The following is a 14,817-nucleotide window of genomic DNA, read 5'->3' on the forward strand; positions in this document are numbered from 1 at the left end:
TGGCCTCCTCCTCTGAGTCATATCTGGGCACCCGGGGTCTGGAAGGCGATCCTAAACTCTGAAAGGTTCCAAGCATAGTTTGAGGCGGGCCTGGAGCGGGTGGGCCAACTCTGGAAAGCGGGCACCTTTATTGCAATCACGGACCTGGAAGGGGCATTGGGCATAGGTGCACTTTCGGTTTTCTCCTATATTCAACTAAAGGGTGTCCTCACAAGTGAAAAATGGAAAGAGAGGATACACAGGGAACCTCACCCCCTTCAAACAGCTCTTGGACAGAAGGAGGGAAACAAAGGGCTTGATCTCTGCCATGTACAGCGCACTGGTGAATGCAGGGAAGGGGTCAATGGAGAACCTGAGGTTAAGGTGGGAAAGAAGTATGGGAATGGAAATAGACCCAGGGCTTTGGGGGAGACTATGCAAGGGGGCGTAGCTGACCTCGATATTGAGCCAATACAAACATGCCATTAAGCTCCTTCATAGATGGCAATACGAGCCGGTCAGGCTCTCAAAGATGTTCCAGTCGACTAGTCCCATGTGCTGGCGCCTGTGTGGGGGAGAGGGTCGATTACTGTCACAAGTGGTGGGGATGTCCCTGTATTTGGGTGTTTTGGGACAAGGTATTGGGGTGGGTTAAAGAGGTAGACTGGATCCACCATACTAAAACGCAGTTTCTGATATTCTTTGGGATGGACGCAATTGATGGGGAATTCATAAGGTTGGCGGGGGTGGCTGCGCCCCTACTGCTCGCAGCGCAGGCCTGCCTTACTACGCAATGGAAAGGTGCCAAGGCGCCAGGAAACTAAAGAGTGGATCAATGTCTCTATAATTATATGCACAATGGAGAGAATAACGGCAGTGCTTCATGGGGAGGCGGCTCCACGTGAGTTGCTCTTGGGTGAATTCATGACCAGATACTTGAAAAATTAATAATGGAACGCTGTGTAAAATAAGTTTACGTAGATAAGCTAATAAACAGTCACGCGCATCATGGGCTATGACCAGTCTCACCATCTGAGGATGCTGCTCCTGTCCCCCCCTGGACACTATCGCATTTGTATGAAAGCCTCCCACGAGGCGGCCAAAGACACTAACTAACAGCAGATCCACAGACCACAGCTGAAAGTTTACAAGATTGTTGTATTTTGTTGAAGACACCGTTCAATGGGGGGGAAGTAGGAGGGATGGGGAGGTGTAAAAAGTACTATACAATACAGGAGTGACTAGGGGAGGTGGGGAGGAGAAGGGGAAGTTTCGAATTGTACAATTGTCATATTCCCACGGTTTGATGTTTTTAATGTATTAAATCTGCAATAAAAACAAAGTTTAAAAAAATAAATAAATGTGAGGCGGATAACTGTGCAAAGGTTTTTCAAAAGATACAATTTTATTAACTCAAAATGTTGGATAAACAACTCCCTATCCCTACCCTGATAAATATTTCTCTTCCTAAAATAACCTAAAGAAAACACTCTAACAAAGGTTTTCTGTCCCTCACACTTAAATATACAACTTAATAAGGCAGTATAGGGTAGTTCAACAACCACGAATATAACGGTGGCATTTGCATCATAGCAATTATCTCTACTTCGAATCTGGACAAATTCCCCTTTCCTCCGATTTGGGCAGGATTTTGTTCAGGTTAAGGAAATGCTTTATCGTGACAAAGTTCCCCTTCAGTTCTCTTTTGCTTCCACCTGGATAAAACAAAGTTCCAAATTGTGTTCAATCAACAATTCACAAGTGTTCGACAAAGTGTCCTGTCTTTGACTTGTGACAAGGATCTTGTAATAACTTATTTTCCTTAGTACAGAATATTTCTTTACGTGATTTCTGCAAAAAGGTATTTTCCAGGATATTTCTGCACCAGTTCACAAAACCACAAGATTGACAATATTAAATATTTATGCAGCCGTTCATAGAACATTTGCTTCAATGATTTTAATTCGTCAAGATGATTCTGCATTAATCCACAAAACGCTTTAGTGGTTCTTCAACTTCAAGATGCTTAACCATACCACACTACTTCAATGGCTTCTGTGATGATTCAGTAATTATTCCTTGCAGAAACCTGGCCTGGAACCCCTTTCATGTGGCAAGGGAAGGGCAGACGCTTCCTGAACCCGGCCATGGGGTGGTGTTCTGCGGGAGGATCACATGAGGGCTGGGGGAAGGCAAAGGGAAACTGGCCAGGATGACTGGGAACTTTCCCCGTAACCCCACACTTTTAATGGCTGTGTGCCAAACCAAAGATGTCAAAGTCTAACTTTGTTAATGGACTACAACACCATAATCCCATAAGTACAGGGACAAGGAAGGGGACTGAAGTCATGTAGCAGTCAGGCAATCAAGCCTGATGGCCCACACCTGAGGGAAGCTGAGAGGCTTAAAAGGCCCCTTCAGGTGCAGGCAATTAGAAGGAGCTGGAACTGTGGCTGGAGTGTATGCAGTAGTAGCAGAAGCAGAAGGAAGAAGGCACAGTGTTGGCAATCAAGGCAGAAGTGGGAGAACCAAAGGGACGCCCGTACTTTGATGCAACAGCTTTCATCTGCTTGTCCTGAGAGGATTGTGTTCCCCCAAACTCTGATGTGCAGAGGCATGCAGTAAAGCCGTGAGTCTCAGGAGCGAGAGGGGCTCCTTATTTGTGGCCGCACCGTAGACTCCTTCAACGAAGCCAGAAGTTGTTGTGCGACACGTGGGGAAAGGAACCCAGACGCCGGTAAATTGAAACCAGGCATTCTGACTCATTGCGTGAGCACTGCCGGCAACAGTATCAGCTAAATAATCACTCGCGTGTGAGCAGAAGTGATGCAAAGTTGATCGTGAGCCTTTAACAAAGGTACACTTGAATTCTAGCACTCATGTTTGATCTGATATTCTTTCTTTCACTTGCGTGAAGAGCAAACCGTATGAAAATCAATTGTTGAAATTTTTAAACTTTGTAAAGCACATGAAGAAGTGGTCGTGTGTGCCTAATTACGATTCCAGGAGGACATGTGACCTCTTAATCTTTATTAATGCAGTCAACAATTGCTAACAAAGAAAGGTCAAGTGTTTAAACATTATTTAAGTTGGAGAGAGCAAGCATTGCCCAAGCCAAGAGTGAACAAGGTATTTCCCAAATTGAGTCTAAAACCTAGCCTTTACCAAAATCGGAGAACAGTCAAAACATTACGTTGAGCCATATAGAATCTCAGCCTATACAAGTGCGCAAGCATTACCTCAAGCCAAGAGAGTGGTAACAAAGCTTCTGAGTAATTATTCTGGCTAAAAGTAGGCACAGGGATAAAGTCAAGGTTGTGGAAGAGAAACCTGCTACTTAAAACATTCTTTGGAGTTGATCCAACCTACATTGCCAAAGATAATAGGAAGAATAGAGAAGTGTGTACAGTGTCTAAAGGCAATCCTAGGTTGTTGTTGGTTGCAGACAAAAGACAAAGAGGCTGGTCCTTTTGAAAAGGGATATTCAGAGGAAGAGTGCCTTGTCTATGTGAACATGTTGAAGTATCAGAAAGTGAATCTTGTTATAACCAAAACCTGTTTTAAGTCACAAAGTATTGAACCTGTGGTAGTGCCACAAAGTACTGAAGTTGTTTTGGTGTATTTGGTTGTCCCTAGATTTGACACTTAAGAATGTCCTGGTTTCCCTTTTTTCTTTTGAACTGAATTACCTTGAAACCTGGTGAAGGGGAGATCACCCCCCAAAATGGCATATGTTAAGAAAAAATCCAAAAGTTGTCTGCCTCACAAGTCCACCTTGTCCACTCACCTGCCAGGCTTATTAGGATAAAGCTCTCCATTCTGGGGTACACTTGTGCCAAAACAGTATGTATTTGTACCCATCATGTTTTGAATTGTTAAACTCCTCTTTTACCATGGAAACTTTGGTAGCACCAATCTGAAGCAATTAGCAATAGATTACATGACATTAGTAAATGTATCTCGTTCCCACCAGATGTACTAATGAGCCCAACCTAGGACTAAGATTGTCTAGTTAATTATTATTTATTGAATATAGCTGAAAAATCAACTTTTTCAATATTTACCAAGTTCATAAACATTTTCCAAATTACAAACATGACACATAATAAACAAACAGTAAGATTACTTTAACATAAAATATCTCATTGTAACAATAAAAGGAAAAGCTGTGAGATTGCAAACAAGATCAAAAAACAAACAAAAAAGAATTCCATCCGATAAATATTAGAACAATCGAACCACCACTCACTTGAAAAGGACAAAGAGTAATTCAATGCAAGATTGAGATTCCGGATGTATTATCCAATAGTTAATATACCCGGAAAGTTCTTATATTTCTGATCCCAAACAAGAGACAAAATTCATTTTCAATTTGAGCACAGCCAAAAAGTTATGAATAGAAATCTGAATGCTGGTTGAGCTAGTTGAAAGCAACACAGACCATCGAGTGTCAGCAGGTATCGCAATAATATAGGACATGTGAACATATGAACCTCTACTGCTGGACATTCAGCTATAATATGTTAAAGAGTTTCCTTAACAGCCACATTTTGACAGAAGGAACAATCATTTTCAATCGAAGGCAAGAGTTTTCCTCTGACCAAAATGTCACGCGTAGGGAACAAATTGAAACAAAGACGTAAAATAGTTGTTCTTACTCGAGGTGAAGGAGAGTGATTTAAATAAGAGGCCAAAACATTGAGTTTTTTGTGTTCATAAACTAGTGCTTGATAATCATTATAGGATAGACACTCAGTTCTTGTATTGATCCAGTCGTGTCTAAAGATTGTTTCTTTTGCTCGAGTCGGATTAACAATGAGAACTTCCAAGGTCAAATCTGCTGTCTAGTTATTATTGGGATTCAAACTGTGATCATCTTTTTGCATATACACTGGCGGTATTGCTGGCATGCAACATGTTTTTGTATTTACATAATTACTTTCACTTCAAGTCTCGATTTCCGCAACACGAGAATAGCTTGCCACTCATAAACTACATTTCCCATGAAACTGGGATGTCACTATAATGACCGCATCGCGTTCATTATAAGCCCAAACGTCGCTTAGCAACGTTTGATTACAATCGCCGAGCAACGCTCGCATGAAGGATATCCACAGCTTTCGACTGTACACGGCTGCATACGCAGACCCGTTAATGTAAGTCTTTAACAACTATGCACCTTTGATTAGTCTTATGTAATCCGTTACACGTACTGAGCGATATTCCAATTTTTCACAGCAAAGGGGTTTCGGAAGCACTACGCTCTAATATTCCGAAGTGGCACTCTTAGCATCCTAGCAATTCCATTTAAGCAGCCACAGTCTGTAAGTAGCATTTCACTCACAATTGATAATATGCTGACAAGTACCCAACAATTGTACTGAAGGTAACTTCTATTTTCAACACGCAGAATTACTCTGAGGGAATCTTGCTAAATAATGAATCGAGGAAGATTGTACTCTGTTGAAATAGCAACAGTCAAGAACTTGTTAATGTACCCTTGACGATAAGAGGTGCAATAAGGTAAATGCCCTCATTCTGTCGAATTTAGTTACATATACTAAATACAAAATCCAGACTGAGATTTCCTTACATATGTAATTACAGGCATATTCCCAACAGAGCAATCCCCCAGCACAGATGTATCATGTATTCAGACCACCACTGCTCCACAGCATGTGAAATGACTAGGTGAAGTATTCAAACACCCGCTAAGGTTGGGTTTAAAAATACTCTGAATGTTCTCAGAGGCTTGGATGCCTGACACCTCTCTCTCATGTTTGTTTGTAGATTGAATTTGCTGAAAATGGAAGAATTGATTTCTAACTCCTGAAGAAGAGATTATCTTGAAACGTGTAGAGCTCATTCTATGTATATTATTTGTATTTTCATGGTTTTTCATTATGATGTTCTGAGATTGATGTTATATTGCTGATTGTTTAATTTGATTACCACATGGTACAACTTGATTATTACACCTAGAGCAGTAGTTAATAAATCACTGATTGTACTCCGTATTCTCATAAAAAGTTGTTAGCACAAAAAACGTTTTGTGAATTATTTTGGACTGAAGGTCTCTTCAGTATCATAGGTGTGCATGGGACAGGAGTGTCCCCAAATCCTGAACACTGACAAACTATATTTCTCCTGTGCACCCTGAATTTCCTTAAATTTCTCCTGTTGGATAAATATTACATTTATTCTCTTAACTATAACACTGCCAATAAGGAGGTGTGCAGGTCATATCCTGATTCAGTTTAAGTTGTTTTTCTCTCAGGACCTTTTTTCCATATGAGCCAAAAGTTTTTAACACCACTGATATTCTTTGGGCCATTCAGGTTCTTTCTTAATTGCCTGGGTATATTTCTCTTTTGGCTTTGGCAATGCTGGTTTATCTTTCCTTCTATGAATATTGCCCTTTCTTGTTGCGGTCTTATTGTGCCCTACAATGTCATAATCTTCTGGTATGAGAATCAAGTTCTTATTCTGCCATCTGCATCTCTTTAAATCAGCTTGGTTTGTATCAAAAGAATTAACCTGCTTCACATTAGTTTGGTATTCAAAAGGTTTCCTCCTCTTTACCGTTCCTTTGTTGAAGTTCGCAATTCTAAAGGTTGGATCACTGGACTGGGTTAGCGTGCAGTTACGGACTGCTCCTGGGTCACAATGTAATGGTGAACTCATCGGGTCTAGTGTGCGCGTCCGTTCACCTCGTTGCCTCAAGGTCTTCTGCTCTGGTTTTCCTGCGCGGCCTGGCAATCACTTCCTTGTGGCTTTCTGCGGCCAGTGTCTGCCAATATCGGAGCTCTCCTGGCTCCCACAGCTATCTGGAGCTCGCTGCCCTCCAGTGTTTGGTGGACTGGGAAAAACTGCTAAATGGTGCGCTCTGTATAGGAGACTCTCTTAGGAACGGCAGTCACTTTGCACACATCTGTAGTCCCGGCATCTCTGCTCAAAGTGGAGTTCTGCTTCTGCTGCCACATGGAGGTAGGGAAACTACCCTAGCTTTTGCTACTGTTCTGATTTACCTTCTTCTCTATGGTCTGCACCTGAGGGGGGCTTTTTATACCTCCCAGTCTCCCTTGGGTGTGGGTCATTATCCGTAATTGACTGCAACTTGCAGTCTTGGGCCTCTGCACTCTTCTTCTTCCTGGTATTTCAGGAATTACGGGATTTGAAGTCCACAACGTCAAATTTAGCCGTTTCAATGAATTTATCTTGTACATAATTCCTAAAGACGTATCGCAAGGAGTCCATGAAGTATTTGGTTTTACAGAAGAATGGGGTTTCTCAAGGATTAAATTCGTATAATTTAAAGACTTGTCTTCCTTATTTCTCCGGGACTCATAGGGGGCTTTCATTTCTATGAATGTCAAAGTTTAAAGTGTTTTTCTTCCTCTGAATACATGACCAATTATATTAGTCTTCACCCCCATTCTGACAGTTAGTATGAGAATATGAAACAGCAAGCCATTACATGTCCTGGCAGCAAGGATATTTCCTTCCTTGAGGAAGGCAAATATCGCCTCTCATCCCACAAAGTCCCCCTGTCCCCCTGGGGCCCTTCTCCTCCCAGTTGCTCCTCCCGGCTAAGGGTCAAGAAGCATCTACCATTCCTTGGTCATCTAGCAGGAGAGTTTAGGTAGGGTTTTTGTGAGGACTCTGCAGGATTCAGAACACCTATGTCCACTTTGATTTTCTCTGTTTCCCCTGATCCCTTTCATACTGCAAGATCGAATCTTCGCTCCATGTCGGGGGAATGATCTGACCCCTTCACCTGTCCCACCTCCTCTGTTTTGGATTTTCTAATTTCATTGGCTCGGCTAAGCCTAAAAATAGGCACTGTTAAGTGATATCTGGCTACCATATTGCTCTTTAAAAGAGCCCTTCAGCAAAGGTCTTTCTTCATGATCCACCTTTGCTGGTATTGTGCAATCAATTTCCCTCGCAGAACTTTGTTGTTCCTGTGTGGAATTTGAAAAGTGTGGACTTTCTTGATGGATGCTCCATTTGCGCCCATGCATTCATTTTCCGTTCTTTGCTGCATCCTGTCCCCATTAAAGACCAGATTCATCGAGATGCCAGGTTGCCACCACTGTCGTGCAGGGGTGCAGGGGCCAATTTTGGACATCTGTCGAGCAGCTACGCGGGCCTCGCTGCACATATTTGCCAAACATTACTGTTTGTCTTGTCCTGAAAGGGACTCCAATCTCATTGGTAGAGCAGTACTCCTGAGTTTTCTGATCTAGGTTGTGTCCTCTCTCTCTCCTCCCTCATCCAGATTTAAGTACTGCTATGGTAGTCTATGATAGATGAGGAATGCTTTGGAGGAAAGAATCCATTAGAAGAGCAAATTACTTAACTTAGTAAATATTCTTTCTGATGGTTGTTCTTCCCACAGATCCCTCATTGCACTCTCACCCTGTCCCTCTTGGCTGATAGCTTGTATGTCTCATATATTCTGCTGTCCCTGAGTGGCAGAATGAGAGGGAAAAGGGCAGACCAGGGATTATGGGAGTGGCAACTCAACTTATATTGGTCCTGACCTCCTATACGTGGCAGTGCATTTAATTACACCAAGCGGAGCCAATGCCGAAGCATACTGTGGCGCATGGTGGTGAACATGTTTCCAAAACAGCTGTGCTGGATATAGAATATAATGTGTGAGGAATCGTGGGTGGAACATCCATCAGAAAAGAACATTACTGAGAGGCAAGTAATTTGTTCTCCTGTAGGATATGGCGTACTTTCGGAAACCTAATATGTTTATCATTAAAGAAAGTTTTTGATGTTAAATTGTCTACATCTATTTGATCAATTTTCAACCATTTGAACATAATTTTGTACTGTTCCCGTTGAAATGTGCATCTGTCATTTGGGCTCCACCCAAATAAAATTGCATTAGAGCAGAACAACTTGTCAATTCATGTCCATACATATGCCATAGATATGATCTAGTTTTTCAGTTTAATTAACTTGTGAATGTATACTTGTATTCAAATATCTTATTACGGTGTGGGTTTACAGCCTAAATTTATAGCGCATGCCCTTATACCAGGCCCTGTTTGTGCTATAGAAAATAATTTAAATAAAATAAACATTGTTTATTTGTTTCTAGAATAAAGATAATGACACACTGAAGGACCTTTTAAAAGCAAACGTGGAAAAGCCTGTGAAAATGATGGTTTACAGCAGCAAAACACTGGAACTGAGAGAAACGTCGGTCACTCCGAGCAACATGTGGGGTGGACAGGGCTTGTTGGGTGTCAGTATTCGTTTTTGCAGCTTTGATGGTGCCAATGAGAATGTCTGGCATGTATTGGTAAGTATAGCTGTTGCAAAATGCAAGCTTAAATGTGTTTCCAACCCATTTGAAATGTAACAATATTCAGAAAAGTAATATATGATCACACTCCAATTTCCTTGTAGCTACAATGCGAGGAGCTGTTCTTCCAGCATACTGTTTTAGTAGGAGGGTTATAGTGGTAAAGCAAACAGTAGAACCCCATTAAGAACCTCATTTGTATAGGATGCTGCAAATATGAACATGTTCTTTCCTCAAGGAACAGAATTTGGTTACAAAGCAGAGTGTAAAGTCCTTTTTCTAGCCGTTTCCTGCCCCCACAAGTGTAGTTTATTGAGCCAAATATTCAAAATGTGAATGTATGCTCAAAATGATTTGTCAGAACACATCCCTATGAAATATGCTCAACGATATGGTGAAGAGAAGTGCATGGATAAGAGTGGATAACTTTGGGGGGGTGCTGCTGATCATCAACAAAGATGGCGGTCTAAAGCATGAACTCCAGCCTCGGCGAAATCCTGTTGTTCAAGAAATCCTTTGTCTGTGTGGTAGACCCGTTTGGTGGAAGGGTGGTTGCTTGAGATGGCTGAGTCCTGTGGAGATCTGGGCCGTAGGAGAGCCTTGAGACGTGACATTGCAGGCTGTGGTGGGGGAGTGTGGCTGTGCCCTGAAGACAAGTCTGTACGCCTTGGCAGGTGTTGCTACTGGGGCCAGTGGCTGCCTGTGAGGGGCCAGGAGCCTAGGTGATCCTAGCGTTTTTGCGCTCTGAGCCGCATACTGGTCGTGGCTGCACAGCCGACCCGAGCCTTGGCTGTTTGTCAGCAATATCTTACATAAACAGGACGGGTGAGCTGGGAAATCTGTTTGCTGCACAGTCTGGGAATTAGTGCAAGTGGCAGTGTTGCAATCGCTACACTTTCTCGAAGCGCTGACCTGGTTGAGGGCTGCCTGGAAGAAAGATGCATGGCGATTGTCAATCCCGATGCCCAGATTGGCTGGTGTGTGTCTGCTGAGCGCGTGGAGCAGTTCGGTGACTCCAGCAAAAAGTCTGCATCGCTGGGACGGCGCCCGCTACAACAGGGTTGGTTCTAGATCTCGGAGCTGCAGAAAAAGGCATCAGTTAATACTGCTTCCAGTTAAGGTCTGCATTACGGGGTGTGTGACAGCCTTTTACAAGAAATATCTTTAAGTTGACAACTATCATGATGAAAGATGCTGAAAAGCGGGGACCTATGGATACTTTTACCAATACACCAGCGAGAGCCCTGAGGCTGGGAAGCCCTGTTAACAGCATGGAAATAAGTTAGCCAGATGATGCAAAGCAGGCAGATCCAATCATGATAGCCATGCAAAACTCAATTAATGTGAAATTGGATGATATAATGGCAAACATAGGCTCCTGGCATTCCAATCTGGATACGGAAAGTTGGCGCATTACAGAGGCGAAACCAGAATTGGTGCGGTGGAAGATGGGGTCGAATGACATGAGTGTGAAATATCCGTAATGAATGCAGAGTTGGCAGCAATCAGTGTAAAATGCGACTATCTTGAATCGCGCTTCCGCCGTAATAATGTGCGTATCAATGGTGCTGCGAATGGAGCGATGGAACAATTTTTTGAGGAGCGTCTAAAAGAAAAATCCTGGGGCAACACAATTCTCAATGCAATTTCTTGTGCAGCATGCTCACCGCGTCCTTGCTCTGCTCTGAAACCAGGTGCCCCTCCGCGCACTATCATCGCCAAGTTATTAAATTATAGGGACCGGGCAACTGGCTAGATAACGAGGAACCCTGCAGTTTGTCAAGTAGAATCCACATATAACATGACTTTGTGGCTGGAGTCCATGTGATGCATAGAGCTTATGATCTAGTGAAGTGCCTCCTCTGTGCTCGGCAGATTCCTGCAAAATTGTGCATACAACATGGGGGTAGGGCACACTTCTTTGAGAATCCAGCTGACGCTATTGCATATATAGAGGCATCAATACCACTTCCCCCCGAAATGAAACCAGGAAAAACCGGGACCTAGCCAGAGCTCAGAATTCTGGTCCACTGACACCAGAGAGAATATTGTGACCATTTCCTATGAACTCGGATCAGGATGAAACTTACCTCAGGCACAATGTATTTCATAAGGTACTAAGCCAGGGCATATGACTGAACTTTACGTAAAGTTGCAGTTCGCACTGCACCTTGGAGATTTCCATGGATGATGTTGTGGGTATGCATCATCGTATTGCGGAAGATGGGAGGGGTTGGCATGAAGGATGGGGGTGGTGGATGAAGAAAGGGGACGATTTGGAAATTGGCATTGGTCTACAAGTTTGTGTACTTAATATTACTGTTGGGTCAGGGATGATGGTGAGGGAGAAGAATGGGGGATTATTTACCACTGTCTGGTTGTGGCAGAGCGTGTGGGTTGGATGTGGGGAGTTATGTTCAAATGTTTCACAGACATGCTGTTTATTTTAAGGCTACAGTCCGATGTGGCAAGAGTGGGACTGTGGGAGCATATATACAGACATGGCAACAGCAGGGCCTAGTGGGATGAGAGACACTATAACTTTGATTACATGGTATGTCTGTGGCCTGAATAATCCAGCTAAGGCCAGAAAGGTGTTTGAACAGCATCAGCCTAAGATCATAATGTGACATGTGTTGAGGAGGCTGCATGCAGAATTTGCACCCAAGTTGGGACAGCAACAATTTTACTCTGATTACTCATCGCAAAAGAGGTGTGCTCACCCTAATTCATCATTCATTGGGCTTTCAGGTCACTAAGAGTTGTATCCTCGCGGATGATATCCGATTGTATGGGGGAGGCTCTCTGGTCTGCCTGTCGGTTTTGTCAACAAGTATGGGCCCAACGTGGATGATCTGCATTTTTACAGACAAATCTCTGAAATGTTGACGAGGGCAACGGATACCCCGATCATATGCAGGGGGCGATTTCCACACTATACTGGAAGTTTTACTGGCCCGATCGCCTACTGCCTCCTTGTGTTACTGTCTCCGCGCAAATGATTGGGCAGATAATGGCTCACTTAATGCTGACCCATGTTTGGAGGAGCAGGAGCCCTTGCTAAGGGAGTATACTTAATATTCATCGATCCATGATACGATGTCCAGAATAGATTATTGGTTGCTCTGCACTGACTGAATGCCGAGGGTGCAGGCATTCAGGATCCATCCACGCACCTTGTCTGACATTCCCTGGTGAAGATGTCTCTTATGTTTGATGGCTCCTACCAGACCTAAACCCCTGTGGAGGATGGCACCTTCCATGCTGTTGGATTCTGATCTGCTATAGTCTTTCCAAGATAAAATTGATGTTTTCTTCAAAGACAACGTAGGGTCAGTGCCTCTGTATTCAACAGCATGGTAGGCGTTTAAGGTATGGTTACGAGGTGAACTACTGTCAATATCTACTGGGGTGCTCAAGGGGATAAGAACGGAACTGCAGTAGGTGGAAGAACAATTGAGAAGACTAGAAAATGAATACGGGTTGGCTAATCATAGAGCATTTTTGGTGATGATTAAGGATAATCTGTTGAAACTTCGAAACTGGCAGATAAGGAAGTGCTCTATATTACAAAACCGTTGCTTGCGTGGAAATATGGGGAGGGAGGCAGACCTGATCAGTTTTTGGGCATGGCAGAAAATAAGACACAACCAATTATTGGTATCTTGGGACGGACGGGGGAGGTATTCTCCGATTTCCAACACTTCTGTACAACCTTGTATGCTAATGCTGATAAGTGCACCGATTCAGACCTGGATTAATATTTTGAAAATATGGATCTCCTGCGGCTGCCTGAAGAGGCATGCCAACCTGTGATTGTAGAGGAGATAAGTAATGCAATCATGTCAATGGCATCCGGCAAGGCGCCTGGATCAGATGGGCTGGGGATAGAACTCTATAAGGAATTTAGGGATACCCTTGCACCGCGACTGCTACAGATATGGGAGGAATCGTTAGAACTCGGAACACTCCTGGCATCCCTTACGAAAGTGATTAGACCGGTGCTGCTGAAACCTGATTGACCACCTCACGAGATGGCCTCATAAAGACCACTTGTCCCTGATTAACGCAGATCCGAAGGTGTTTGCAAAAATAATGGCCTCCTTCTTCATATGTTATTAATAATGCATCCAGATCGGTTAGGTTTCATCCAAACACATCCACAGCATTGAATGGAAGGATGTTATTCTGTGTAATTTCACAAATAAACCAGCAGGCCAGTGCAGTTGCTGCATCCTTGGATGCCGAAAAAGCTTTTGACTCCGTGTCCTGGAGATCTATTTAAAGTACTGCTGCATTTTCCTTTTGGGCATTACATCCTCAGCTGTGTACGGTTGCTATATTCTGGCCCAGTAGTTAAGGTCTGCACTAATAACACAATCTCTCAGGCCTTTTGCCTCGGATGCGGAACACGATAGGGCTGTCCTCTATACCCTCTATTATTTGCGCTCACGATCAAAACCCTTGCAGCGTTTGAGGAAGAGGCATGGTCACAGAGCTATCTGCATGACTGTGCCGCCCCAGTTCATTCCGCTTTATGCGGATGATACTCTCATATATACGGAACGCGGAGAAGAATCTCAGCCTGGTGATTGATTAGGTGTATGGGTTTAAACGATACTCCGGTTATAAAGTGAATGGTGCTAAGTCTTAGTTATTTCCCCTCATGGATATTATGTCAGAGCCAGATGGTCTCTTGGGGTTTAGATGGGTTTCCCTTCGGTTTAAATATTTGGTTGTAATGGTCTCTAGAGTACAACACACACTATATGCTGTGAACCATGAGATTTATTTACACCACCTTGCCACAAGATTAAATGTATGGGCCCGACTTCCCATTTTAATGTATGGGCGTCTTCCATTCTTAAAATGATTGTGGTCCTGAAATTGTTATATATTATTTTGTAATATCCCAATATGGCCTAGTTGAGTATTTTCTTTACCAAATTGCATACTCCTACGTTCCGTCCACTTTCCTCCATACTGTATGGACGTCTCTCGCTAGGGACGGGAACGTAAAGTTTTTTACCAGGAAAAATAGTCTTCCCCCTTAATTTAGTAGCGTGCAGGGGCGCGGACCCGGGAGCATGCGCTCCCATTACTGCGCCCACTTGCGCCACACCCCTGTCCTCATTTCCGCATCAACGGGAGCGGACCTCTTTCACCTGCACTGTGGTTGAGGCCTTTTTTTCTTCGTTGTTCCACGCAATCATAGCTTCCCCAGGGATATTCTTCCCTTTATTCTATCTTATTTTATTCTGTACTAATCACTTTCTTTGTTATAAAGATATAAATACTCTGGTGCCTCTCCCCTCACTGGCGCATGTCGGCCGTGGTGGTCTTTAGCAGGTGCCCTGCCTGCAACGGATTATTTCCCACGTCGGACCGAACGCCCTCTGCCTCTGGTGCCTCCTTGAAGACCATGGCTGGGGCGGCTGCTCAGCCTGCAACGCACTTGAATGATGTTGCAGGCTGAGCAGCGAAGAAGTTCAAATCGAAGCGAAGTATATTGT

The 14,817-nt window shown here is 43.5% G+C and overlaps 1 protein-coding gene across 2 annotated transcripts in view; it reads left to right on the top strand.

Annotated features, from left to right (window-relative positions):
- The window catches only part of GORASP2 (golgi reassembly stacking protein 2), a 547,667-nt gene that overhangs the window by 135,758 nt on the left and 397,092 nt on the right, over positions 1-14,817 (top strand). For both annotated transcript variants that reach the window (XM_069616189.1, XM_069616190.1), the window contains exon 3: positions 9,098-9,301. In XM_069616189.1, the coding sequence (XP_069472290.1) occupies positions 9,098-9,301 (204 nt within the window). The remainder of the gene's footprint in view (positions 1-9,097; positions 9,302-14,817) is intronic.

Source organism: Ambystoma mexicanum, chromosome 9 (genome assembly GCF_040938575.1).
Source record: "Ambystoma mexicanum isolate Mex_15411 chromosome 9, UKY_AmexF1_1, whole genome shotgun sequence".
NCBI lineage: Eukaryota > Metazoa > Chordata > Amphibia > Caudata > Ambystomatidae > Ambystoma > Ambystoma mexicanum.